The 23,437-nt window shown below is 44.4% G+C and overlaps 10 protein-coding genes across 10 annotated transcripts; 8 read left to right on the forward strand and 2 right to left on the reverse strand.

Annotated features, from left to right (window-relative positions):
• Window positions 1-78: 78 nt before the first annotated feature.
• I203_102618 (uncharacterized protein) lies at window positions 79-1,954 on the forward strand (the record flags this gene model as incomplete). The annotated part of the gene is made up of 11 exons (XM_019146908.1): window positions 79-173; window positions 253-367; window positions 471-535; window positions 604-674; window positions 745-829; window positions 906-1,010; window positions 1,077-1,163; window positions 1,228-1,337; window positions 1,416-1,507; window positions 1,564-1,635; window positions 1,703-1,954. 11 exons carry the CDS (start codon window positions 79-81, stop codon window positions 1,952-1,954), a joined length of 1,149 nt encoding a protein of 382 aa, XP_019003458.1.
• Window positions 1,955-2,632: 678 nt separating this feature from the next.
• I203_102619 (uncharacterized protein) lies at window positions 2,633-3,131 on the forward strand (the record flags this gene model as incomplete). The annotated part of the gene is made up of 3 exons (XM_019146909.1): window positions 2,633-2,734; window positions 2,802-2,822; window positions 2,886-3,131. The coding sequence occupies 3 exons, from the start codon at window positions 2,633-2,635 to the stop codon at window positions 3,129-3,131; spliced, it is 369 nt and encodes a 122-aa protein (XP_019003459.1).
• Window positions 3,132-3,783: 652 nt separating this feature from the next.
• I203_102620 (uncharacterized protein) lies at window positions 3,784-4,244 on the forward strand (the record flags this gene model as incomplete). Its single annotated transcript, XM_065517140.1, has 2 exons — window positions 3,784-3,955; window positions 4,075-4,244. 2 exons carry the CDS (start codon window positions 3,784-3,786, stop codon window positions 4,242-4,244), a joined length of 342 nt encoding a protein of 113 aa, XP_065373958.1.
• A 997-nt stretch (window positions 4,245-5,241) lies between these two features.
• On the forward strand, window positions 5,242-7,791 carry I203_102621 (uncharacterized protein; the record flags this gene model as incomplete). The annotated part of the gene is made up of 11 exons (XM_019146910.2): window positions 5,242-5,590; window positions 5,679-5,775; window positions 5,861-5,915; window positions 5,999-6,065; window positions 6,161-6,494; window positions 6,594-6,625; window positions 6,707-6,889; window positions 6,991-7,181; window positions 7,263-7,307; window positions 7,395-7,661; window positions 7,762-7,791. 11 exons carry the CDS (start codon window positions 5,242-5,244, stop codon window positions 7,789-7,791), a joined length of 1,650 nt encoding a protein of 549 aa, XP_019003460.2.
• An 876-nt stretch (window positions 7,792-8,667) lies between these two features.
• I203_102622 (orotidine 5'-phosphate decarboxylase) lies at window positions 8,668-9,953 on the forward strand (the record flags this gene model as incomplete). The annotated part of the gene is made up of 3 exons (XM_019146911.1): window positions 8,668-8,862; window positions 9,005-9,116; window positions 9,430-9,953. 3 exons carry the CDS (start codon window positions 8,668-8,670, stop codon window positions 9,951-9,953), a joined length of 831 nt encoding a protein of 276 aa, XP_019003461.1.
• Window positions 9,954-10,486: 533 nt separating this feature from the next.
• I203_102623 (uncharacterized protein) lies at window positions 10,487-12,444 on the reverse strand (the record flags this gene model as incomplete). The annotated part of the gene is made up of 8 exons (XM_065517141.1): window positions 10,487-10,961; window positions 11,051-11,512; window positions 11,574-11,704; window positions 11,779-11,906; window positions 11,971-12,003; window positions 12,059-12,141; window positions 12,207-12,339; window positions 12,417-12,444. 8 exons carry the CDS (start codon window positions 12,442-12,444, stop codon window positions 10,487-10,489), a joined length of 1,473 nt encoding a protein of 490 aa, XP_065373959.1.
• Window positions 12,445-12,813: 369 nt separating this feature from the next.
• Window positions 12,814-14,528, forward strand: I203_102624 (uncharacterized protein; the record flags this gene model as incomplete). Its single annotated transcript, XM_019146913.1, has 7 exons — window positions 12,814-13,109; window positions 13,189-13,241; window positions 13,302-13,405; window positions 13,486-13,645; window positions 13,711-13,817; window positions 13,884-14,128; window positions 14,201-14,528. 7 exons carry the CDS (start codon window positions 12,814-12,816, stop codon window positions 14,526-14,528), a joined length of 1,293 nt encoding a protein of 430 aa, XP_019003463.1.
• A 521-nt stretch (window positions 14,529-15,049) lies between these two features.
• Window positions 15,050-17,146, forward strand: I203_102625 (uncharacterized protein; the record flags this gene model as incomplete). The annotated part of the gene is made up of 9 exons (XM_065517142.1): window positions 15,050-15,251; window positions 15,321-15,359; window positions 15,471-15,606; window positions 15,658-15,888; window positions 15,951-16,037; window positions 16,094-16,165; window positions 16,211-16,272; window positions 16,338-16,408; window positions 16,463-17,146. 9 exons carry the CDS (start codon window positions 15,050-15,052, stop codon window positions 17,144-17,146), a joined length of 1,584 nt encoding a protein of 527 aa, XP_065373960.1.
• A 919-nt stretch (window positions 17,147-18,065) lies between these two features.
• On the reverse strand, window positions 18,066-19,482 carry I203_102626 (uncharacterized protein; the record flags this gene model as incomplete). Its single annotated transcript, XM_019146915.1, has 4 exons — window positions 18,066-18,077; window positions 18,191-18,671; window positions 18,738-18,932; window positions 19,106-19,482. 4 exons carry the CDS (start codon window positions 19,480-19,482, stop codon window positions 18,066-18,068), a joined length of 1,065 nt encoding a protein of 354 aa, XP_019003465.1.
• Window positions 19,483-19,806: 324 nt separating this feature from the next.
• Window positions 19,807-23,174, forward strand: I203_102627 (uncharacterized protein; the record flags this gene model as incomplete). Its single annotated transcript, XM_065517143.1, has 14 exons — window positions 19,807-19,851; window positions 19,917-20,351; window positions 20,437-21,057; window positions 21,127-21,269; window positions 21,343-21,563; window positions 21,628-21,746; window positions 21,799-21,874; window positions 21,945-22,123; window positions 22,190-22,355; window positions 22,420-22,448; window positions 22,522-22,757; window positions 22,833-22,908; window positions 22,994-23,048; window positions 23,116-23,174. 14 exons carry the CDS (start codon window positions 19,807-19,809, stop codon window positions 23,172-23,174), a joined length of 2,460 nt encoding a protein of 819 aa, XP_065373961.1.
• Between the last annotated feature and the right edge of the window lie 263 nt (window positions 23,175-23,437).

A 23,437-nucleotide genomic window follows, 5' to 3' on the forward strand; every position in this document is an offset into this window, starting at 1 on the left:
CAAGACATGGACAACTGGTTATTCATCTCCTTCCATTATACTTGATCTGATCATACCCACATAAGCATCATCCTCACAATGCGTACGAGTAGCTTCATAACGCTGCTGTCCCTGTCATCGATATCACTCTTGGGAGTCATATCAGCCAGGTCAGGATTCGGTGAAGCATGCGAGTGAGTGACAAACTTCCGTCGTCTATTCCTAGACCATAAGCAAGTCGGAATGCTGATTTCATGCGTCTTCTACCTACAGCCAAAGTAATACTCATCTTGATTCCAACACCTACAACTTGATCACCGATTGTGATTACACTACGTACTGCGCGTCGAATGGGACTTGCGCTTATAAAGGATGTAGGAAGGACATTGTGAGTTGGAACAACTGGAAGATCTACGTCACTTTCCAACGTTGATCGACATTCGGCTTGAGCCATGGAAAGATTAACTGACCTTGTGATTGTACACTCGCAGTACCCCTTCGGATACTCTGATTATGCTTTCGACCAATTACCTCCCTTGTGTCCTCAAGGTCAATTGTAAGTTATATCACGATAAACGTGTACCTGTTCCAAGATCGGATCGCTCACGGAACTCCATGGTATAGCTGTCCCGACGAAGGCGACCAATGTATGGATCAAGTTTCAATCGGAGGATCATGTCAGAAGGACCGAGATAGTGAGTCATCTGTACTTCCAATCTTTTCGGACCATCTTCACTAACATCCTGTATTTGTCATTTTGCACAGATGAATGCGCATTAGCGGATAATTATAAAGATCTAGCTGGATTCTTGAATACTAACGGATCAATTTGTCTAAATTTCACCTGCTAGTGAGTTAATCGCTTATCTCGATCAGCTGATCGCGATCAAGTAAGATAGACTGATATACATCGCCTTCTCGCGTAGTTACGCAAATGTCACCTTGGGCCAAACTTGTGTCACAGATAATACAGCCTATACAGCGTATTTAGATAGTGGTGCTGCATACGCGTTCATCGTTTCGAGAGACAAGTGAGTTGTATCTCACTGGTGCCTTGCAGGTTTTCTTACTGACTTTGTATTCTGCTCTACTCTCAGCTGCGCTAATGGAATGTACTGTGATGGAACGGCTTTACAATGTATGAAAATGAAAAGACAGGGTGAAGCTTGTAGTGGTAACAAAGAGTCAGTTCCCCGCACCAGCAATGATACAACTAGGAGTGGCTGATCATCGATATTCCACGAATAGGTGTCTCACATACAACTGTGGTGACGATGGAAAATGTGGGAAAGCTGCTGATGATCCCATCCATCCCGGAGCTTGGCAATATGTCCTTGTGGCACTGGGTATAGTGATATGTAAGTATCTAATTTGGTTTTCACCTCGAAATTTGTACTGGATCGAAAATGGAAAGCTCATCTCTGCCCTTATTGCAGTGATCGGTGGTGTCATGACTGGTCTGTGGTTCGCCCACCGTCGATCGAGAAACGAGAATCAAATCAGGTTGGAGCAGTACTACAACGAACAGGTAAGCTGAATTCTTATGGTCCGTCGTAATTCCACTGACACGCTATGCTCTGCCAGATCGCATACAGGCAATCGATCATGTCGATGTCTCATGCCAAAAACTCATTGTTGTCCTTACCTCCCAACACTGTAGGTCAACTTTGCTTATTGGTCTTTTCGAGCTCATCTGCAATATGACTGACGTCTTGTGCTTCAGTCACCTGACATAGCCAGATCATCATTATATCGAGACGATTCCGGCTGGACATCAGCCACCAATGATGGACTCTTACCGCCCAACGTTAGACGGGATTCCACATCCGGTTGGTCAGATGGCGATGGACCGTCTAGAGAGAGAATGGAACGTGTTGACAGTGATGCGTTATTGATGCATCCTCACGCTCACGCTAGTAATAGGGAAAGTAGGTATATGGACGCTCCTGAACCTAGAGGTGGATATAGGGAGTAGTAAAATACTGTTCGCTAGCGGGACAGGAAAAGATATACCCGTAATGATTTTACGAAAGGATAGGAATAGGATGGACTTTATGATAGGATGTCAGAGGCAGTTATCTAAACCTCACACACATTTATAGTATTTTGTTACCCCATGCATCATGATCCGAAAACGCATCTCACGATCCGAGTACAGCGAGTCGTGGTCAATCGTCCTGACTATCGGCTCGAGGGATCAGGTTTTGATAACATTCCCAGATTCCTTAGTTGGAAGCCTCCTGCCTCTATCAGTTCATGCATGACCCATTCTGAGACGATCAATGGCTGGCAACACTTACACCATACCAAGTTTGTCACTTTACGGCCGTGGTCCCACGGTACCCCGCCGCGCGCCTGACGTCATATCCGCTGATCATCTGATCGTCCGCACATGGTGCTCGGAGAAGCGCTCATGCTGTAATTCAGACGCAACCAGTCTACTTGTAAGGTTATATCTATCGTCTCCGTCCCGAGGCGTAGGGAGCCGGCTATTCATACCTCGGCGCCGGGACGGATCTCTTGGCGATGATAAATGATTTATTTGTATTGGTGGGGCCTTCTTGTCAATCTTGCCACAAATCCAACCACTAAATCATATCATCCCATATCACTAATAGTACAGTAGTAACAGCTCAGTGATACAGATCTTACAATGACCAATTTCTTATCTAATGTCAAATCAGCTCTGAACGCTCGGAGGGGATCCAACGGTGCTGAGCAGAATACCTTGAGTCCTGAATATAGTCAAAATCAAGTAAGTCAAGTCATCTGGTCTCTCATGGTGACTACCGGAGTATTCTGACCTGGATGTCCATTCGTAGATACAATACAATCAGGTTCCCGTAAGTTCAATTTCATCCTATCGTATTTATCCTTTAACATAATGTATCATTCATATCGGATAGGATACATCCTCATCTATCGATCTCAAATCATCCTCTGCCTCCTCATCCGAAGAGTTCAAATCGAAGAAAGAGCTTAAAGCAGAACGTAAAGCTGCTGAACAGGAAGAGCTCGCGAGGTTAGCGGCGCAAGCCAGAGAAAGGGGAGAGAAAATGAAATTGGATCCTTTATATTTAACTAAGGAATTTGCAGATAGAGGGTTGGCACCGGGGGGAAACGACTTCATACCTCCTTTTGGAAGAGGTTAGTTAGGATCCTGAGATGGATAAGAAGTGATCACATTGTATTGTAAATGTGTTGTATTCATATAGGACTGATTATCTTATGATGTACAGTTCTAAAATATGATATTTTGATTGAATCGTTTGGCGGATTCGTCATTTTCAAAAGACTCTTTGCCCTTAGCGACCACACCAGGATGAAATCTCACTCTACCTTGTACATCCGCCGAGTCCCCAATGATACAACCAAAAATACACAGACACAATATCCCCTCTCTCAAGCATCCCTCGTGGCTGAAGGCAATCATCAATCGGATATCTCCGTGTAAATCACTGATGGTCGTACGGTGAATGAAGTGTTCACAAATCCTTTGGCTTATCGGTGTTTGAAATGTTATTTATACTTATCTATTACGGTGCATGACTCATGAATGCCAATGAAGAAGGTCACAGGTGCATGGGCGTGACCTGTGTAAGAAGAATTATGGTAGGGATAGGAGTCGGTCTTCGTTCACCGAAGAACGAGGATTGAAAGGTATAAATACGTGGTTCGTTCTTGGTCATCTCGTCCCCAAATCTTGTCACACCCATCCGAACTAGCTCAACGCACAAAGAGGTACCCAAACCCATTATCCATCTGAACGAGTCTGACATTAAACCGAAACAATCATTGTTCAACATGGCCTCTTTAATCGTCTTGTCAGGTGTAGTAGGTTACTACCTCTACAAAGAGAAGAAAGATCGAAAAGAGAGGAAACTCCATGGTAAGGATACCAGTGGGATGACCAGCCCAGCTATCGCTACCTCAATAGCAACTAGGCAGAACAAGTTAGGGAAATCAGAACATGGAAGTTGAAGCACAAGATTACATATCACTTATTTTCTCTTTCGTCTGTCCTTATCGTCCTCACCCCTTCCGAAAATGATGCTACAGTAGCTGACTGGAAGAGGTGATGATTGTGAACATCAGTACGAGGAAATACCTCCAACGTACCAAAATGCCTTAATCTCACCTCCTGCTCAATATGCCCACGAACTATCATATATGGCTCCTCGAATGAGAACGATAGTAAGGCTCCGAAAAGTAAGAATAAGAGGAGATCAAGATTGTTCAGGAAACCTCTTTCTCTCGAGGAGTAGTCAGTCGTACCATCGCAATGTGTCGTATGAGTTGCCCAGTCTGTACTATGTCGTGTTGCGATGTGTGTAATGTAATCTAAGGTGCGGGGATGGTCAAGAGGAATTTTCACATAGAAAAGTGCTGTTTACTGTATATTGAATTGTAATCATGTATCACGTATTCTATTGATAGTGCTTCGCTTTCGATGTATCCTATCTTTCATTCTTCAAAGTCAGTGCGCGACTGTACTATGATGTATCGGGACTGCACTCTAACATTTATCCGAAAGATTCTGCGTGTCAGGGACTAATGAATAATCTTGGCGATGCCAATTTGATACCGAGGCTTCTCGCTGGTCACGGCTGTAGAAGGACATGTGCTTCGATCACAATACAGACACGAGTACAGTTTTACTGTAGTACCGCGTGCTGTACACTGCGTTTCGCAGGTTGTGAACCCTCGTAGGTCTACTTTTAGTAGTAGTAGTCGGCCGATTATCAGATAACAATTTTTCACAATTGATTCCGAGACCAATTTATCCCCAATCCCGATCCGATCACTTCTTGTTGGGATCCAGTCGCTTATCTCCTAGCAACATCTCGAACGTGTTCTGTTACCTGCAGATCAAGCGAGACTACACCTGAGAATCTCCGGTTTTTAAGGTATGCTCAAGGAACCACTAAGACTATGTTCTCCCTGTTTCTTACTGTATGTGCTCATGGTGAGATGCGATCGTACCGCAGCTCACTTTCGACCGAATGGTTGTTGGTTAAAGAAAATTTTCTTCGGGATGCGGACGAGAGTATAGATCGTTACTTGGCTTGACTTGGCTTGGCTTGCCTTGGGATGAGTATATATATGTGAACGGATGGATAAGTTGATCAGTCAAGAACAAAAACAAAACAAAAACAAAAAACAACGGAGTCGAAACAAGTAAGGTTAATCACACATTTGATTTCGATCATCTATCTGCTTCTTGTGCTTACCAACTTACTGTCCGTCAGGGGATAGATCAGAATGTCACTCGCCAAACGATCTTCGCCTGAAAACCACCATGATAAGAGTATGCAATCGACTTCACCGGACGAAACTCCGTCAATCAAGAGTAGGAGCGAGAAGAATCTAAACCTGGTTGAACCAGAAACGGAATTACCCACCTTATCTAATAGTCCAAGCTCAAATGCAGTGAATGATAAAACCCATCAAGATGGGGAAGGGTTCGAAAGCGATAATGAGCTATCGATACCGAGAAAGTACCGATTCATAGCTTTCAGCATGATCATCTTCTTCGCGACTGGCTCGTCCTTCTTGCAGGCTATCACCAGTCCTCTCAAATCCACATTTAAAAAGGAGCTAGGAGTGACCAGTGAGTTTTACGAGCCTAGCTCTCGTCCCGTAAGGTTGCTGCCGTACTACGAGAAGATATAATGATAAGTCCGTATGATCTCCTTTAGACGCTCAATACGGTGCGATCGCGTCTGCGTCAAGTCTCGTCAACACCATCTTACCTATAATTGGTGGTGTAGGAATGGATTATTGGGGTGCTACTTAGTAAGTCTCCAATCGTACAACCATCTGAACACAGTTTCTCTTCTGTATTTGGTTTACATAGCTCATAATGTGAGACGTATTGCAGCGCGGCAATTATATCGAGTGTGTTCATCCTAGTTGGTGCTATCGTAGCTTCCATCGTGAGTGTCCAGGTTTCTGGTCCGATGAGTTTAATAGCCTGTCAAGTACTAAGATTTGGTCGTCTGCATTCCTGCCAATATAGTCAGCAAATGTGAACAGTTATGGGTGTTTGATCGGAGGTATGATCCTCATGGGATTTGGTTCCACTGGTATGTCCACTTGTGTTCCCTTCCCTCACACCTCACAGAACTTGCTTGTCCTGTGGGCGGGCTTCTGATCCTGATCCTGAATTATGATACCCTAGTAATTGAATCTACCCAATCCAAATTATACGCCCATTGGTTCCGAGGTCGCTCCCTTGCATTCGTCTTCGCACTGGACATAGCATGGAACAGAATAACCTCAATCTTCTCCAAGGCCTCCGCTGTACCCATGTCAGAGATCAACGGATGGTGGGGATGGGCATTATGGATACCTACTATAGTGTGCGCGGTCAATCTCGGGATGGTTTTGGTATATTGGTATTTCGAAAGAGCCCTTCCGGAAAAGTATAAACCTGTATTGGGGAAGAATGCAGAGATCAGGCAAGAGAAGAGTAAAGGAAGAAGGAAGATCAGTTGGGATACTTTGACCAGCCTGTGAGTAAAGTATATTTCACCTTGTGCTAACACGCCGTCTTCTGCTATCTAAGAGACGATGTGAGTGTGGTAAGCTAATATGAATGAGATACTTTTCAGTCCAATGTTCTTTTGGATCTTATGTGGTACTCGTGAGTGCCCATCCATACCTTGACTCTCTACTATCTTCATTCTTCAAGTATCTTTGACTGACCTTTGGACTGTTCGACCAGAATTATTCCAAAATTCCGCTGTTAGCGTGTATACTTCGAACCTAGCAGATATCCAGACCGTCACTAGGGGTACATCCAAATTAGCAGCAGGATACAATTCATCTTTACAAGGTATTATACCGATCATCTTGACTCCTGCTACTGGTTGGTTCTTCGATAAATTCGGTTATAGAATGGTATTTGGTAAGTCCCGTTATTATTCCCTACCATTGTTCAACTAGATACGTGCAGCTTGCAACACAGAATGATCATGCTAATTATTTCGTACAATACTTATCTTACAGTCTCGTGGACAGCTATCCTTTACATCATCGTATTCTCTTTAATCGGCTTCACTACCGTCCATCCCCTATGTCCAATTCTCATCTCGTCTTTCGCTCTGACGACCAACGCTATCACATTCATCGCTTCGATACCTGTACTTGTTGGCGATGATAGATTGCTGGGTACTGCTTTCGGAGTTTGGAAGGCATTCGTAAGTTCCCAAAATGGTTCGCTTTATGCAACGCATGAACAATGCGCTGATTGGTTGACTTATACTTTGTTGGGGATGTAGCAAAATGGAAACTCGGCTGTACTTGACGTAGCTGCAGGAGCCATTGTGAGTAATACATAGCCTGAAATTACCTTGTATCGGCTGTGTAGTAATCTGACTGAATATTTTGTGGTTTTGCTTGATGCTTCATAGCAAGATCGAACTTCAAATGGATCTTACGACAGAGTCCTATACCTCATCATCGCCATCAAAGCTATTGAAGTGTGTCTTGGACCAGTATACGATTATCTTGATGGAAAATGGTTGGGACATTCTCTGAGATTACCCGAAAAGAAACGATTGCTCCTGAGGAAAGAAGCTCTGGACAAAGAAATAGATTATCCTGGATGGAGAATTAATAAGATTGTCACAAGAATTGTTGGAGTGGAGCTGGTAGGGCTAATCATCACTGCTTGGGTTGTGAGTTTCTATTTTCTATTCATATATGGATCGGTGGATCGATAGATTTACGGTCTTCCCTTCGAATATGAGTACAAGTGCTGATGGTAACTTATCATAGGTCTATATCATCTATTCCTTAGGTACATAAGCGCTGCATCATCTTTTTTCGTCATCGTCCAGATGGGTTTGCTCTCAGATGACACAGTAACATTGGACCGCGCATAGATAAGAACAAATCTGATGGTAGCAGCTATATAGATGACGTGAGGTGGTTAATTGAATCGATACATCAATGACAGCCGCATGCATCTTGCCGTGCCGCTCTGCATCATCTTCCAATCTCTTGCTGATCATCAAACGTGCTGTATTCTTTTCGGGACCGATAAGACTGAGAGATCAGTGAGGTCCCGTACTCTACATTTCAGTGATCTCCGAAATACAGACGGCCTAGACCCGATTTATGATGTATGAGCAAAATGCGTTTGATCAGCCCAAAGTCAACATCAGTGTGTCTCAAAGGAATGACCCTTTTTCCTTCCGTGTACTCATACTTGACACCCTAAAAATCATCCGAAATGTATCCTATATTCCAATGCGATGTAATGATCTTCTCACCCTCGAACGTGTTTTACACCAAGTGCAAAGTGCAGGTGCGAGTGTATCCTGCCACAGCGTTATCGGAGGTTTTTCACGCTATCAACCAAGCAAAACGATCAAAGCGGTCTCTAAATTTGTGATAGTAAACATCGTATCTCAACGACAGACCAAATCTAGATCTTACTTGCAGCTAGACTAGACTATCACTTTGTAACACGACACAGTCTACTCGTGATACCTGTGCCTACTTCCCCACAGGATACCTCGCATAGCGTATCACCAAAAACGAAAGTGAAGAAAAAAGCATATATATCCCCGTTCGATCCCTCATCTCTTCTCTCTCTCTCTCTTTCTTCGCAACAACTCACTTCGTACACTTCAGATATACTATCTACTTCGAAACACCAAAACGACAATATCATCCAACATGTCATCACCTCACCCTACTACCCTCATCCCATACTCTGAACGAATCAAGTTCCACACCAACCCTACCGCGATCAAGATTCTGGAAATCATGGATAGGAAGAAGACCAACTTGGCTGTATCGGTTGATGTCAATACTGCTAAAGAGGCTTTGGAGGTGGTCAGGAGAGTAGGTGCGAGTGTATGTATGGTCAAGGTGAGTCTTTTTTCCACCTGTATACGTATCTCAATATCAACAATAGACATACATACATACATGTACTGTTGAAGGGAAGGGAATATACACTATCTCGTTACACATCAACAACATGCTGATGATATATTGATTCAACTCTCAGACCCACTGTGATATCTTTGAAGACTTCACTCCTGCCTTCATCGAGGAGCTGGTCAGACTTTCGAAAGAACTTGATTTCGTCATCTTCGAAGATAGGAAATTCGCTGATATCGGTGAGTCAAAGTTCCCTCTCTTGGCATTTCACCCTTTGTTCAATATTCGTCGTCAGGAAACCACTTCTTGGGATTGACATCTTTTCCTGACGATGATGGATGATGGATGATGGGGATCGCACGGATCACCCTGTTTTTCCCATGGTACATCCCATTTAAACCCTGTTTGCGTCCTCTCTACTTTTGAATGTCCTTTCCCCTCTGAGATTCCACAATCCACCATACATACCATTCGTTCCTCTAATACTGTACCAAACTTTAATATACACACCCTTATCATCATTCGCATTACTGACTTTATTCCTAACTATAGGCAACACCGTCTCTCTCCAATACTCCTCAGGCGTCCACAAAATCGCCTCCTGGGCGGACCTCACCAACGCCCATTCTGTCCCTGGTCCAGGTATAATCGCGGGCTTAGCCAAGATCGGTCAACCCCTTGGACGAGGTTTACTCCTTCTCGCCGAGATGTCTTCAGCTGGATCATTGGCTGTAGGTGGATATACCGAACAAACATTCAAGATGGCTCAAGATGCCGGTCGAGACTTTGTTATTGGATTCATCGCTCAAGATCGAGTTGATCGTGCGGATAAGATCAAAGAAGGCGAAGATTATTTGATTATGTCACCAGGAGTTGGACTGGGTAAGAAAGGAGATTCTTTAGGACAACAATATAGGACCCCTAGAGAGTGTGTGGTAGATTCGGGAGCGGATGTGATCATTGTTGGAAGAGGTATATACGGTGTGGAAGGTGGGGAACAAGCTGTTAGAGATGAGGCGGAGAGATATAGACAGGAGGGATGGAAGGCTTATGAAGAGAGGCTGGGTAAGAAGTAGAAAGGGGGTTCGAAGGAAAGCGATGGAAATGAAATGTGGAAGAAAGAAAGTGAGATGTATGGGAAAACGAAAGAAAGATGTGGAATAACAAGAGAAAAATAGATGAAAAGCTCTTTTCAATGAAGAAAGAAAGAAAGAAAGTAAACTCGGTCGATTCGGTTTGATGAATAAGATGAATGAGAAAGATTGATTCCAACCATGTCATTGTAAGTATAAGTATATACAAAAAAACCTGCATCCCCATCATGTCAATAGAGCAATAAAAAGAAAGGAAAGAAGTCAAAATACAATCAAAACTCATGCAAATCAATGAAATTGTGTACGATCGAATATATTATCACATAGTTCATATAATGAGAGCGACTCTCGGTACAAGATAATTTAAATCATTCATCAAACTTCTTTCACAATCCTATGCGTTGATTTAGCCCGAGTCCCGAAGACTTCCTTCCTCTTTCTCTACTTCCTGGTCGACATATGCGCAATCTGAATGCTTCACTTTCATTGAGCTGTGATTCGGTAGCTGTACTTTACTAGTCCGAATCAATCTCGATTATATCATCTTCATCATCTCCACCATCGAACATGAAATCATCTTCATCCAGCATCGTAGCATCTATAACCTCCTGTCTTGATTTTTCCTTTTCTTTTGCTATTTGAGTAGCAGACTTCTTTAGAGTATTTCCACTACCCAAATTAGCCCATGGATCAGGTTTCTCCTCTTTCACTTCTTCTTTCACTTTGGTCTCTGGAGGTGGAGAGGCTTGTTTGAATGGTGATCGTGCACCTCTCGGTGGACGATTAGCCAAAGTCTGACCACTCCCTCCAAACGGTTGTAAGCTGCCATTGGTCGAATCGGAATTTTCGTCGGTCTTCTTAGGCGCTTTGGAAGGATCGAACGGAATGTATTTGAATCCAAAGAAGAATTTCCCTTCGGGTAGAACTAGAGCTGCAGGTATCTTTCGCCCGTCGTCTGCTAATGATTCAGGTGTGATTATCCGTGGACCACTAAAGATACACCAGAAAGGATCGATTAGCTCATGTCGAAACATACTTGAACTAGTCTTAGTTGATTGTAAGCATGTTGGTGCACTTACTCATTCCGATTGATTTTACTACTCTGATCAACCTGTTCAATCTTCTTTGCCAACCCTTTACCTTTCACCTTTTTCCCATTGAGACTCTGTCCCACACCTGTAAAACTCTCTATAGGAGTAGCGTCTCCTGATCCTCCACCTCCTGCTCCGCCTGGTGCACCTCTATTACTCAAGCTGGTACCAGGTCTGGATGAACCAGCAGATACAGAGTGGGTTTCTGATAAATCGATCTTGAGTTTATCTGCCATGGTTGGGATAGGTGCTGGAGCAGGTCGAGGAGGCTCAACGTACCCCACCGGAGTGGCGAAATCCACTTCGAGATCTGTATCTATCACTGATATACCTGGTGCGTTTTCTGGGTAGGTCTCCATGATTAGGAATTCGAAAGTGAGGGAGTTGTAAGTGATTTCAATAATGTCGCCTTTGGTGAGGACGGAGTAGAATCGAAGAGCAGATTCGAGCCTAGGCCCGTCATAACAGTGTCAGTCATGTCCAAAGGCTGAAAAAGGAAGAGGATACGTACACAGCTTTAGCATCTGAGACTTGTAAGAAGTCCGTCGACTGAGCTTGGATCTTGACCATCTTCCCTTTAGGTAATTTCGCGCCTGTCAATCGTATCGGATCGCCTTCGGTCAGATCAAGCGTTTTCATCATCTGTAAAAAAGGGATATCACATCAGTTTGAGACGTCTTTTGATACAGGGTGGGTCAGCTGATAGGAGGACTTACCCAAGCAGGAAGATGTACGATCCCTTCCTCAGCTATGAACTCCAGTACACCAGCGTGAGTCTGATGGACAGTGGGATTACGGGGATTGCGAATTTGAAACGTCCATGGTGATGGGATGTCAAGTGCGGCTATGGGTGTCATCACATACATCATGTCAATGGGTTGACTATGCTGTTAATACATATTACTCACATAATTTAGCTAATGCTGAAGGAGGCATGATGACTATATTGCTGGAATATCAGCTATGTCCAATCCTAATGCTTAAATTCCGGCTTACTCTTTCCACCGTACATTAGCTCCGGTCTTTCTCGTCCTCCCATAACAGCCACAGAGTATGCTTTATAGTACTCGTCAAATGCTCTATTGAACCTCAACCTAATTAGCTATTTGTAACATCATAACTCTGAGAATCGCAGCTAACTCACGAAGGAGGTGGTGCTCTATAGGTATACCTTCCGATCCCACCCATCAGCTGGCTCAGTAACGCACTTGGTCCTCCCCCGCCCATTCCTCCTGGTGCTCCTCCGAGGACAGGGGGAGTAGCGTAATCGTATTCCTCTACGAGCATCGTGTTTCATGATCAGTAAGTGGCAAGCCGAGATGAGGGTTTGTACGTGATGTGTACTTGGGCTCACCATCTGAATCGTCGTAGCCGTGGTTCATCTTGTCGAGTAGATCTGGGATAGGTATGTACGAGGGTCTCACAAAAGGATTTATTGGGTGGTGGATGTAGATGTCGATTGAATGGTAGGTTGGTGTTACATGTACCTACTTACATTGTAGCTTAGCTGTCGTTGGACGAGGTCACGTGACTGACGTCAGCACACACACTCACTCTCACCACACGCGTGCCACGTTGTTGACAACAATCAAAGAAGTCAAGCCAAGACAGGTGAAGATACAATCAAATCCTTATTATTGTCGTAGACGAGGTGACCTGCATCGATACCAACAGATACTCAGAGCATAGGAGGACGGGGAAGAACACAAACGACAGCTTACGACGAAAGACATCCAATCGGGCCCACCAAGATGTCGAATCCTTATCTGCCCAACTCACCTTCCTCTTCTTCCAACCCACTTTTTGACCCCTACTCCGCCTCCTCTTCTTCTACTTCTGCTTCCAAACTTGACCAACCAATCACAAGATCCCGAACTTTATTCTTCCTCTCGGTGAGGGATTCTTCTACGACTTATTCTAGTAAGATCAGAAAATCGAATAGACAATATGGAGATACGGTCGATATAGGTGATGATGAAGAGCAGATTGGTTTGATTGGTGGTTCGGGCAGTGGGATGAGTGGTGGTAAAGGATTACCTCCCAGATGGTGAGTGGATCCTTCGACTGAGATGTACGATCTACAACGTAGATTGGGCTTGTGCTGATATACGGATTGACACTTATAGGGTAGATTTGAGTGATGAAGTTGAAGAGATCCTTTCTAGAGCTAAAATAAAGAGTCAGTTCATTCCTATCCCATACTCGTATCTGGAGTAGCGCAGCTGATAGTAATGACTAGTCTCAACGCTTGATAAACTACATGCCAAACATGTCTTACCTGGATTTACAGATAGGTCAGCTGAAGAAAGGGAGATTGAACGTCAGACTGCAGATATAACCAGGGTGAGTGAGACGCTTCACGAGATCGTCAAATCAGCCAATAAACCAGTAAATGCTGATAAATTCGTACGTGATATATGTAGGATTTCAGAAGATGTACTTCTCTCATATCATCTGTCAATCCTGGACCCAGAGCAGCCAGAGTGGAAATAATGACTGCCAAGAATGTGCAAAGGGGTTTGGCCCAGAAGGTACAGGAATTATCGGGAGTGTTTAGGAAGAAACAGCGAGTGTATATGCAAAGTGAGTTCAACATAAGGGGTATATCTGATCTCATGAGCTGATATCGTCTATACGATGCGATATAGAGTTGCAAGGTCATGCGATCAAGAATAAGGATTTGATGGTAGCTTCCGGTGCTATAACGCTCAAGGGAACAGACTTGTTAGATGAGTTGCAGGAAGACGAAGAAGCCGTGAGCTACCCAGAACTTCATCGCTGCTGTACATGGACAAAATCTGACCTATATTATGATGAGCAGACACAAAATCAACTGCAATCTCAATCTCAAGCACAATCCACCTCAGCGATCGATATAGATATACAACAACGTACCAACGAGATCACCCAAATCGCCTCGTCCATCTCAGAATTGGCAGACTTGTTCAGAGATCTGGGTAATCTGGTGGTCGAACAGGGTACGGTTCTGGATAGTGTGGAGTATAATGTGCAGATGACTGCTAGGGAATTGAAAGGGGCTGAAGAGGAGTTGAAAGTCGCTCAGAGGTAAGTCTAGCTGAACATGCGGCAATCTTCTGGCGATAGTGAGGTGATAACATGTCGAAATGTGCTGCATAGGTACCAAGCAAATACAGGGCGACGCAAATGTATATTGTTCTTGGTACTTTGTATCATAGGTTTGATCATCGTTTTAGTCTACAAACCACGCTCTCATACCTCTTCAACATCTCCTGAACCTACGCAATCTTCACTACCGATTGAACTTCCCCTCAGCTCCAGTATCATTGATGATAATACCGATATAGAAGTTACACCATCGTATAAGTCGGTGATATACGCTACGCCTACGACAACCGAGGAAGAAACACCTTCGTCGAGACCTCATCGACCGTTACCTAAACCGCCTCCTTTATTCACACCGGTTGATGAGGTAGATGATTGGTAGGAATGCGAGTGGGTGTAAGAGTATGCATCTATCATTGTATGTCCACCATATGTGCATCATCTGATCGTACGTTGTCCGTCTCGTCCACTGCATCCTCTATCGCGAGATAAGAGGTCTGTGCGTCATCGACCTCATCATCTGACAAAGGAAGGGTAGGTGGTCTGTGCGTAGGATAAATGAGGGTGACTGTACTTGGATGTCATATATCATAACTTATATGAATAGGGGAGTGAGAGATACGCGATTGATTTTAAACTCATTCATCATTTCTCTTCTTTCTTTCTTTCTCCTCTTTTCTCTTCTCTCACTTACATACTGACATCCAACCTGGAACACTTCGAGTAATCCTATTGCACTCTACCCTGTCCGTGATATATAACACTCCTTTTGAAAAGGTCATCAGGCCTTTTGAGGAGTGACGATATACTTGTATACTTACTTCTGTGTAGTCACTTCTCTGTATATTTCACGCCCTTTTCTCCCTTCCCTCTGTCAGGTATAAGGGAGGATACATTCCCATAATGTCCATCCCCGCTACTACTGATACCAACGATACTCCCTTACCTTCTTCACTTCCCACTTCCCCTACCTCTCCTTCATTGGACAAGCGATCTATCAGCACTACTGATAACAACAAGAATGGAGGTGATCATCAAGAGGAACAGGAAATAATACCGAGAATACCTGAACACGAGCTGAGAATATATGGGTTAAGTCCTGCTGGTGAGCTCACCCACGATATTAGTGTAGTCAATGAAAACAGCTGACTTTCCGTTTTTCTCTGTAACGCAGTGACAGCTGAGAATTTGATCAACTTCTTTTCTACTACCAGTGAGTTGATAGTGCAACATCACATATCGATCTCAATGGGATATCTGTTGGACGAACTTGGCAGACGTCTGACTAATTGTAATTACTCTGATGTATTCTCACTTTGTATAGCCCGCGTATTAGGTGTTCTCCTTCATCCTCAATCTACTTTTTCTTCTACCCTTCAATGGGCTCAACTTTGGGTCGGATCTCAAGCAGAGGTCGAACGATGTATGGATCTCAAACAACATCTTGCTCCGAGCGGAATGTGGGTGTTTCATCAAATCACAGGCAGAGTGGAGCTGACGAGATACTATAGTACTTTGTCAAAAGCACCCTCTTCCGCTCCGCCACCCTCTACTCAAGGTCTCATGACTCCCGAGCTCAGCAGTACTAACCTCGCCATCGATATTCGTGCTCCGCTCACGCCACCGTCACTTTCCAGAGGTCTGCGACTTGAAGGCTCAGGACTGGGATACAGACATATCGATCCTCAAGGTCCCCTTCCGAGGAACCTTTATGTGATGGGATTACCACTTGATCTGACCCAGTACGCAGCATCAGAAAGATAGTCTGGTGGCAGCGGTAAGCTGACTTTGCCACTTTTTACAGAGTGCAATTCAAATCCCTTTTCTCCCAATTCGGCATGGTCGAACATTCCACTTTACTCTCACAACTTGATGGAATGGGTAGAAGAAGGTGCGTTATCAGCTATCTCGGCGGACGCGGTGTTTGTTAGCTGATGTTCCCATCAGAGGGTTCATTCTCATGTCAACTCATAGAGAAGCGGTAGAAGCCATGTCAGGGATGAACGGAAACTGGCTGGAGTACGTAAAATCAACCATAAGGTTTGTGCTGATGACTGTACTTAGAGGCTTCAAAATTGACGTTTCTTGGGCGCTCGTGCAAAGAGACTCCAAAAATTTCGGATCCAGTAAGTCGATTGAAAGTCATTCTGTGATTGACGAAAAGATGCCTTTGGTGCTTTGCACAATCGAGTCATCCACCCACCCTCTATACCGACCAGAAGAGATTTATCAGACGATTCTGCTGTGCTTGTCGAGAACTTGGTACGCGCTCTCCTCACAATACGAGATTAAAGCTGACACATCGCCATTCAACAGGACCCAGCATATTTCCCAAACGCAGGTGCAGTCCGAGAAATCTTCAGTACTTTCGGTCCTGTTCAACGAGTCACAATCATCTCGGTTACACCGTTCCAAGCGGTCATCAACTTCGAACACGAAGTATCTGCTACTGCCCTCATCAACGCGAATGGTCTCTCTCTTGGTGGTCGACCGGTAGTCACCCGAAGATATACCAAACCTCCCTTCGCCATCTCTTCTCCTAGTCAAGAGGCTACTTCGCCAGGTAGACTCACATTCGATCCTTTCGGCACAGACATTACCAATCGACTTGCCAATCTTCAGGTCAATGGTCCGATCGAATCTTCCAGCGCAACTTCCCTAAATGCCAACTCGGCTCCATTCGTACCTCTGCCATATCCTAATGCGAGATGGCTATCTTCTTCATCAAGTAACGGGCATAATATGATTTCCCAAGTCGAAAGCCCCAAAACGATCCACGATGAATCTTCCGACAGCCTCAGCCTGACCAACAGTCGTTCCGAAAGTACGAGAAACTCTGGATCCGCATCTCTCAACGGTAATGGCGGATCCAAACAACCTGGACCGAAAGTTCAGGACGAGAATATCGCACCGATCGGTCATTACCCGCATGCTTGGCCTTTGCCTTCGGAGTCGACATTGGTTCCTGCTAAATCACGTTGGACCAGTGCTCCGAAGTAATGTGAGTATGCGCTGCTAGATATCTTTCAGTGACACACCTGACCTATTTGCCATACACTGCAGCCACGATCTTGCTTCCGCCTTGACCCTTGGAAATTCCCTTTCGATACTTTTTCTCTACAATTGCAAAAGTAAATCTTCCAAGAGGTGCCGGCTTGCAAGGCTATCCTTTTTCTTTGGTTCGGTTGGGTCTGCGCAAAACGCTCGTCTACTGTGGATACACCCTTTCTTCTAACGTTCGAAATGACGCAAACAATCTGTGAATATCAGAGCATAATTTTGATCTGATTTTTCGGCATTCATCCCCTTTTCTCTTTCTTCAACATTGGCGATACCTATTCTTCCCTCCTCTGCGGTACCTCTAACCTCATCCTGACCCCATGTGTTAATCGACCTTCGGCTGGACTTGATCCACAATTGCAACTAGCTTCGTACTCATTCCTGTGATTATATGCTTTCATTCATTCATTCAATCATCATACTTCCATTCCCTCGCGTTCCTGCATATGTGCTATATCTCTCTTATCTCTCTTATACCTCTTATACCGTCCTTCACTTACCATCGTTTACTTTTATGCGGTATATTGTGTTCCGTTTGTGCACACTCTTACTGTACTGTTAATCAAGTGTGTATAAGTGTTCAGTTCGATTTTCGATTTATCCCATATGTCAAATTGTATAAAGATCATATAACAGTCAGTCAATCACTCATGCATTAAGTGTAAAGCGATATAAAAGGATGATCTCTCTGATCAAGCTATCGAGTGAATTCATGGAACATGAAGTGCAGTGAAAACTGACGATCACAAGTGTTCGCGTTATACATGTACTGTATGGCGAAGTCATTATGATTATACCAGATACATGCTAAATGAGAGAAAGTATACGGGATATTCGAATCTACCATCCCAGTCCCAGATTATCGACCGAACTATAGTAACACCAACAGATTCCATATCAGTCATCGTCCAAGTCATGTACATCGCCAGGTCAATGAAAGAAAATACGTATGGAAGAGAAGAGACTCACTAATCTTTCGCTCACCCAACCACTCCAACCACTCTTTGATCCCTCATCCTCCAAATCATCCCAATTGTATTCATTCCCTCCTCCATTCGCCGTACTTACCTTCTGTATGGGCTGGGGGGGTTGACGAGTTTTCACTATACTTTTACCTTCCTGTACTCTGATTGGTGTCCCAGCTCGTGTTCCGGTTGATTGATTGGTGGAGGAGTTAGGTAAGACCGTCAAACCGTTACTTGAATTTTCGTTCTGCACTTTGAAACCTATCATATACCTCCCTTGAATTATATCACCATGCCTCCTCAGTGCGTAGGAGGCAGATACGGGATTGGTATATTGGATGATATACCAATTTGAACCTTCTGGACCTGGTTGGTATGATTGGATAGTCCCGAATTGAGATAAATAAGGTTGGAGAGATGCGAGGACGGGGAGTGGAGGGCCGAATACGTGGAGGGAGGTTGTAGAGGTGGTGGGGAGGAGAGAAGGAGGTGTTGGAAGGCTAAACAAGGAAGAGGTATTTAACAAAGTAGTCTTGGAAGCCAAAGAAAGAAAGCACGATACTCACTCAACAGCGTTACTCGATTCGTTTCCCCTATACTGCGATTGACCATTATAGTTCTCGCTGATTGAATCTCGCAGACTGGCCGTAGGAGGCATATCTTCGTCTATCGACATACCCCCTCCTCCTCCACCGAGGATGGACGAACCGAGTTGGGAGTTTTGGTGCAGGAGCGAACGTCGATGATGTCTTGGCGAATCTCTACAAAGCAGGAAAGAAAATGTAGTCGTCAGCTGATGTAGGTCAATAGTATGATTCGGATGATGATATCAGATCGAAATGAGATCGAGGCGGGTCCATGTGAATAAGTTGACCATAAAAGATTCACGAAAAACAGGTATTGGGTCGATAAAAGAATTACTGTTAAAACTAACCTTTCAACTCTCTCCCTTACACCAGGACTTCTCCTACCTTCATTCGGACTACCCACCCCACCCACCCCCATTGACTGACCCATTGAAGCGGTCGCAGAGTTGGGAGACATGGTATTTTGAGGTGAAGTCCCCAAAGCTAATTTACCTGCTGGCGAATTGGCGAAAGAAGGTAAGAATTTTATGGAATCGGCCATCCTCAAGTCCTCGGAGTCCAGCTCGTCTCCCACATTGTTTGCTGCAAATCGGGTTGATCGAGAGATGGAATTTTGATGGTAGGCTTGAAATTGAGAGGGTCTCTGGGGTGTGTGGAATGGTTGAGTATTGGGATTAGGGTTGGAAGTTGATGATGTTGAGGAAGTCCACCAGTCGTTTGACATTGTGAAGTCTTTTTCTTCCTATTTGTAGGTTTTCGGAAGTAGGCAGATTCGATATTCTCTTGACTTGATGATCTCGACCTGGTATGGGTCCAGTATCGATGTTAACAGATGTTATGTTGGATGTCGGACGTTTGGATGTTGATTGACTGAATTTGAGCAAAGACTGAAGATGACGGAATCAATTTCAATTCCATGTATACGCGTAGTGCGTGATCTCCACTGTACGAGGAAAAACAAAAACATACACCATACATCCACATTCGTCACTCCTCCTCATTCCTCTTGCTCTTCACAAGGTCGGACAGACGAGTCACCCCACAAGACATGAGTAGCCCTACTCAGCACACGCATACACAGACTTCTGGGAATGTGAGTACGACCAGCACCCATTTCCGTTGTTGCCGAATGTTCATCTTACTTACCCTTCCTCGCAGAACGGCTCACCCTCATCGATATCCGCCAGACAACCCGATCAAGTAAAATTACGATCACCCGCGTCGTCCACAGTCAAGGTTGTCCAACTGGTGAACATGCTAGCTAACGGTCACGAACCAGATCACGTACCTCACAACCAGCCAGAACAAGTGGTTCAATCGACCGTAACCGAGCAGGTCGTTGAAGATGGAAATACAACAATGATGAGTACAGAAGAGAATGAAGTGGTTGGTGAACTCTTCCAATCTCAGGAAGCAGAACAAGATGAAGATGAGGACATGAATGGAAATCCCGATGAGGAAGAAGAAGACGATGAAGAAGGTGAGGGCGAGGGGAGTGAGGATGACGAGGAAGATGATGAGGATGAGGACGACGACGAGGAAGATGACGAGGAGGATAGTGGTGAAGAGAGTGAAGATCTGGGTGGATCTCCCGTAAGCGCCTTTCCTCTTTCCTAGGGAATACCCATTATATCTAGCATTATATCTAGCTGACATAACGTCTTCGTACGGTGTATAGGAAATCGTCGCTATTGACGGACCGAATGGACCTTCCCGACTGTCTTTGCCGCCCGTTATAAAGCCTGAGCCAGGTACGCCCGGAGCTGGTCCATCCAGTTTACCTGGGGATACCACAGCTCAAGGCGAAGCTGGACCATCAACTTCCGGAGAAGGGGCAGAGGGAGAGACAAACGTCTTAGTACCTAAAAAGAAGAAACGGGCTAAACTCCGCTCACCATCTGAAGAAGAGGATTTACCTCCTCCACCACCACCTATGAAGACTATAAGACTCGAAAGAGTAATGTTACCCGAGGGAGAAACGATGGAATGGAATATCTTAGATGACGCAAGGGAGAATGGTATGGTAGCTGAAATCTGGGGTGTGGCAGAAGGTGAAGGCGAACCTGAAGATTTACCTATACCTATACCTTCGGAAAATCAAAATGGAATGGAAATCGATGGTATTCTCCAACCGTCAGTACTACCGAATGGACATGAGGTGCTTCCTGGTGAAGCTCCTGCTGGACCTTCATCTGGACCATTATTTGGATTAGGATTCGGAGAAGAAGATCCAGAAGAGATCGCTAGGAGGTTGGAGGAGAAATACGGTGATGATAATAAGAAGAGTAAGAAATCAAAGGTGAGCCAGAAATTCGAACACTTAGCCTTATGTATATCTTCACTAACGCGATGGTCGGTCCGTGAGTAGAAGAGGAAACCGGTTGAGACCTATGATCTAGAAGATGCATTCATCGATGACTCGGAGATATTGATTGATGCGCCCACCCATTTCGCTAGACCGAAGAAGGAAGGTTTCTTCGTTCATTCTGGGCCACTCGAATTGATGGAAGAGTACGTAGGATCATCAACAGTGAAATAGATCAAAGACGGAAGATGCTAATATCGTCGGTTCATACATCTGTAGATCACCTGTCAAGCCCAAGTCCAGACCCGCCAAACCGAAACCTCGACATTCCAACCCTGCTCCACCGCCTAAAGAACCTCGTGCGTCCCTCTCGGCGGTACTTCGGTCCCGTAAACAGCGCGGATTCAATTTCAGGGGATCTCAAGCTGTTCCAATTAGTATTGATGATGATTCCGATGGGGAGAGGAACGGTGGACCATCAAGGGGTAGAGATGCTCGTGGTAAGTATTTCCACTCAGCTGATCGATCATGAGCCGTTTCAGCTGATTTGACATGTCATACTAGCGGGATCATTATCCCCTCCGCCGCCGGTGAAGGACGAAACGGAAGATGCGTTGCTGTCCGAAATACAGTCTGTACATATTGATAGACTGAGATACAAAAACGCCTCGAGGGATGAGAGGGTAAGTAGCAGTTGTGAGCATTTAGAAACGCAGTGGCTGATTGTCCTCATAGTACCTTCCACCATGGTCTGAATTTCCTGATGACTTGCGTAAGAGACTATGGATACTTCGCTCTGAAAGTGAAAAGCGTATGTATATCTCTCATATCCATATCATACCCTCGTTATTACATTTTGCTGATTAGGAATTTATTGGTAGAACAATGGGATACGATCAACAAAAGTAGATTCCCTGAAAACCTCAAACCATTCCTTCAAGCTGCTGGAGAAGCCGCATACGAACACGATATATTTGGGTTAGGCGATAGAGAAGGTGTGGATAAGAGTTTCTGGCACGCTATAACTAGTGCTTTGCCGTATAATGAATATACCATGAAGGTGAGTCGAGCTAATCCAGCTACTTCTCAGCTAGAGTGAATGTTCAAAAGCTTATGAGCGAAATAGAAATTATGTACGAAATTGTCTTATCCTGGTTATTGGAGATGGTTGCATGATTGTGAAGATGAAGCGATCCGACAATTTGGGGAGATGGTTGATAAAGATAGAGAAGAGGTAGTGAGCAAGTACGAGGAAAGCCATAGGAAATGGGAAGAGGAAGTGAGAGAATGGGGTGAGTGATAGTATATCATTTGATATTTTGGAATGTGTGGACTTATGGTCGGAATCCCAAATAGATGAAGCTCATGCATCGACTCAGACGAATGTAAGTGTCAGCTTGACTTGGCTGAACGGTCTAAGGCAAAATATGCTAATCAGTGTATTTGATATAATTGTAGGGAACTGGACCATCTTCTAATCCTGCTGCACCCATGGCATTAAATAACCTCGTCGATCTTCCCAATGGGTCAAATGGACCGAATGGCACGCCCAATCCGAACTGTACACCTAAACCAGATGATGTTCGACCTCCCGAACCGCCCAAACGGTTCGGTTGGAATTCCGATATGAGGGACGTGTTTGTTCAGTTGGTGGAAAACATGTATAACATGGTTGATCTCACTGCGAAAGCTGGGTGAGTCAACGATCACACACTTGTCGATGCAATTGTGATTGTGACGGTGACTAATCGGACTGGAAATGAATTTAGAGATTGGAATATACCGGGTGCTAAGACGGGTAAAGAGTTTAGCGAGGCTTCGATCAAACAGAAACTATACAAGAGGGTAAGTCAAGCGTCAAGCAGAAGAAAGAAGAATGGTGGAAATGAAACTGACATGCTAAAATGAAAATGTGATGTGATGTTTTCAGATTGTCGATCTGTTCCCTGAAGGATATATGAATACCGGTGTTTTATCAAGAGAAAGTGAGTTTTTGATCCCACTCTCTTTTGGAACATAACCAGTAGAAATGATACTGACGTATTGTCGTAGTGTCCAAGATCAATAAAGTGAAAAAAGCCAAACAGACTGAAGGTGAAAATGAGAATTAGAGGCCATTGTAAATAGCGTAAAAATTGCGATCCAGAATGAGTGAGATGTGTTTTTGATTTGGAGAGATGGAACGATGAGCAGGTAGTAAATAGAATGTGGGGACTGTGTTGAAGATTGTATTGGAAGAGAATTTACGTCCTTGATTTGAGGTTGAGGTTGCATGAGAAGTTCAAACGCATATGGTATATGTAAAAGAGATGTATGTCATGTATCGTATCGTCAATGTCCCAGAGATCTATTCTGACTCAGTCATACACCTCGA

The sequence above is a fragment of the Kwoniella mangroviensis genome, assembly GCF_000507465.2.
Source record: "Kwoniella mangroviensis CBS 8507 chromosome 1 map unlocalized Ctg01, whole genome shotgun sequence".
Lineage (NCBI taxonomy): Eukaryota > Fungi > Basidiomycota > Tremellomycetes > Tremellales > Cryptococcaceae > Kwoniella > Kwoniella mangrovensis.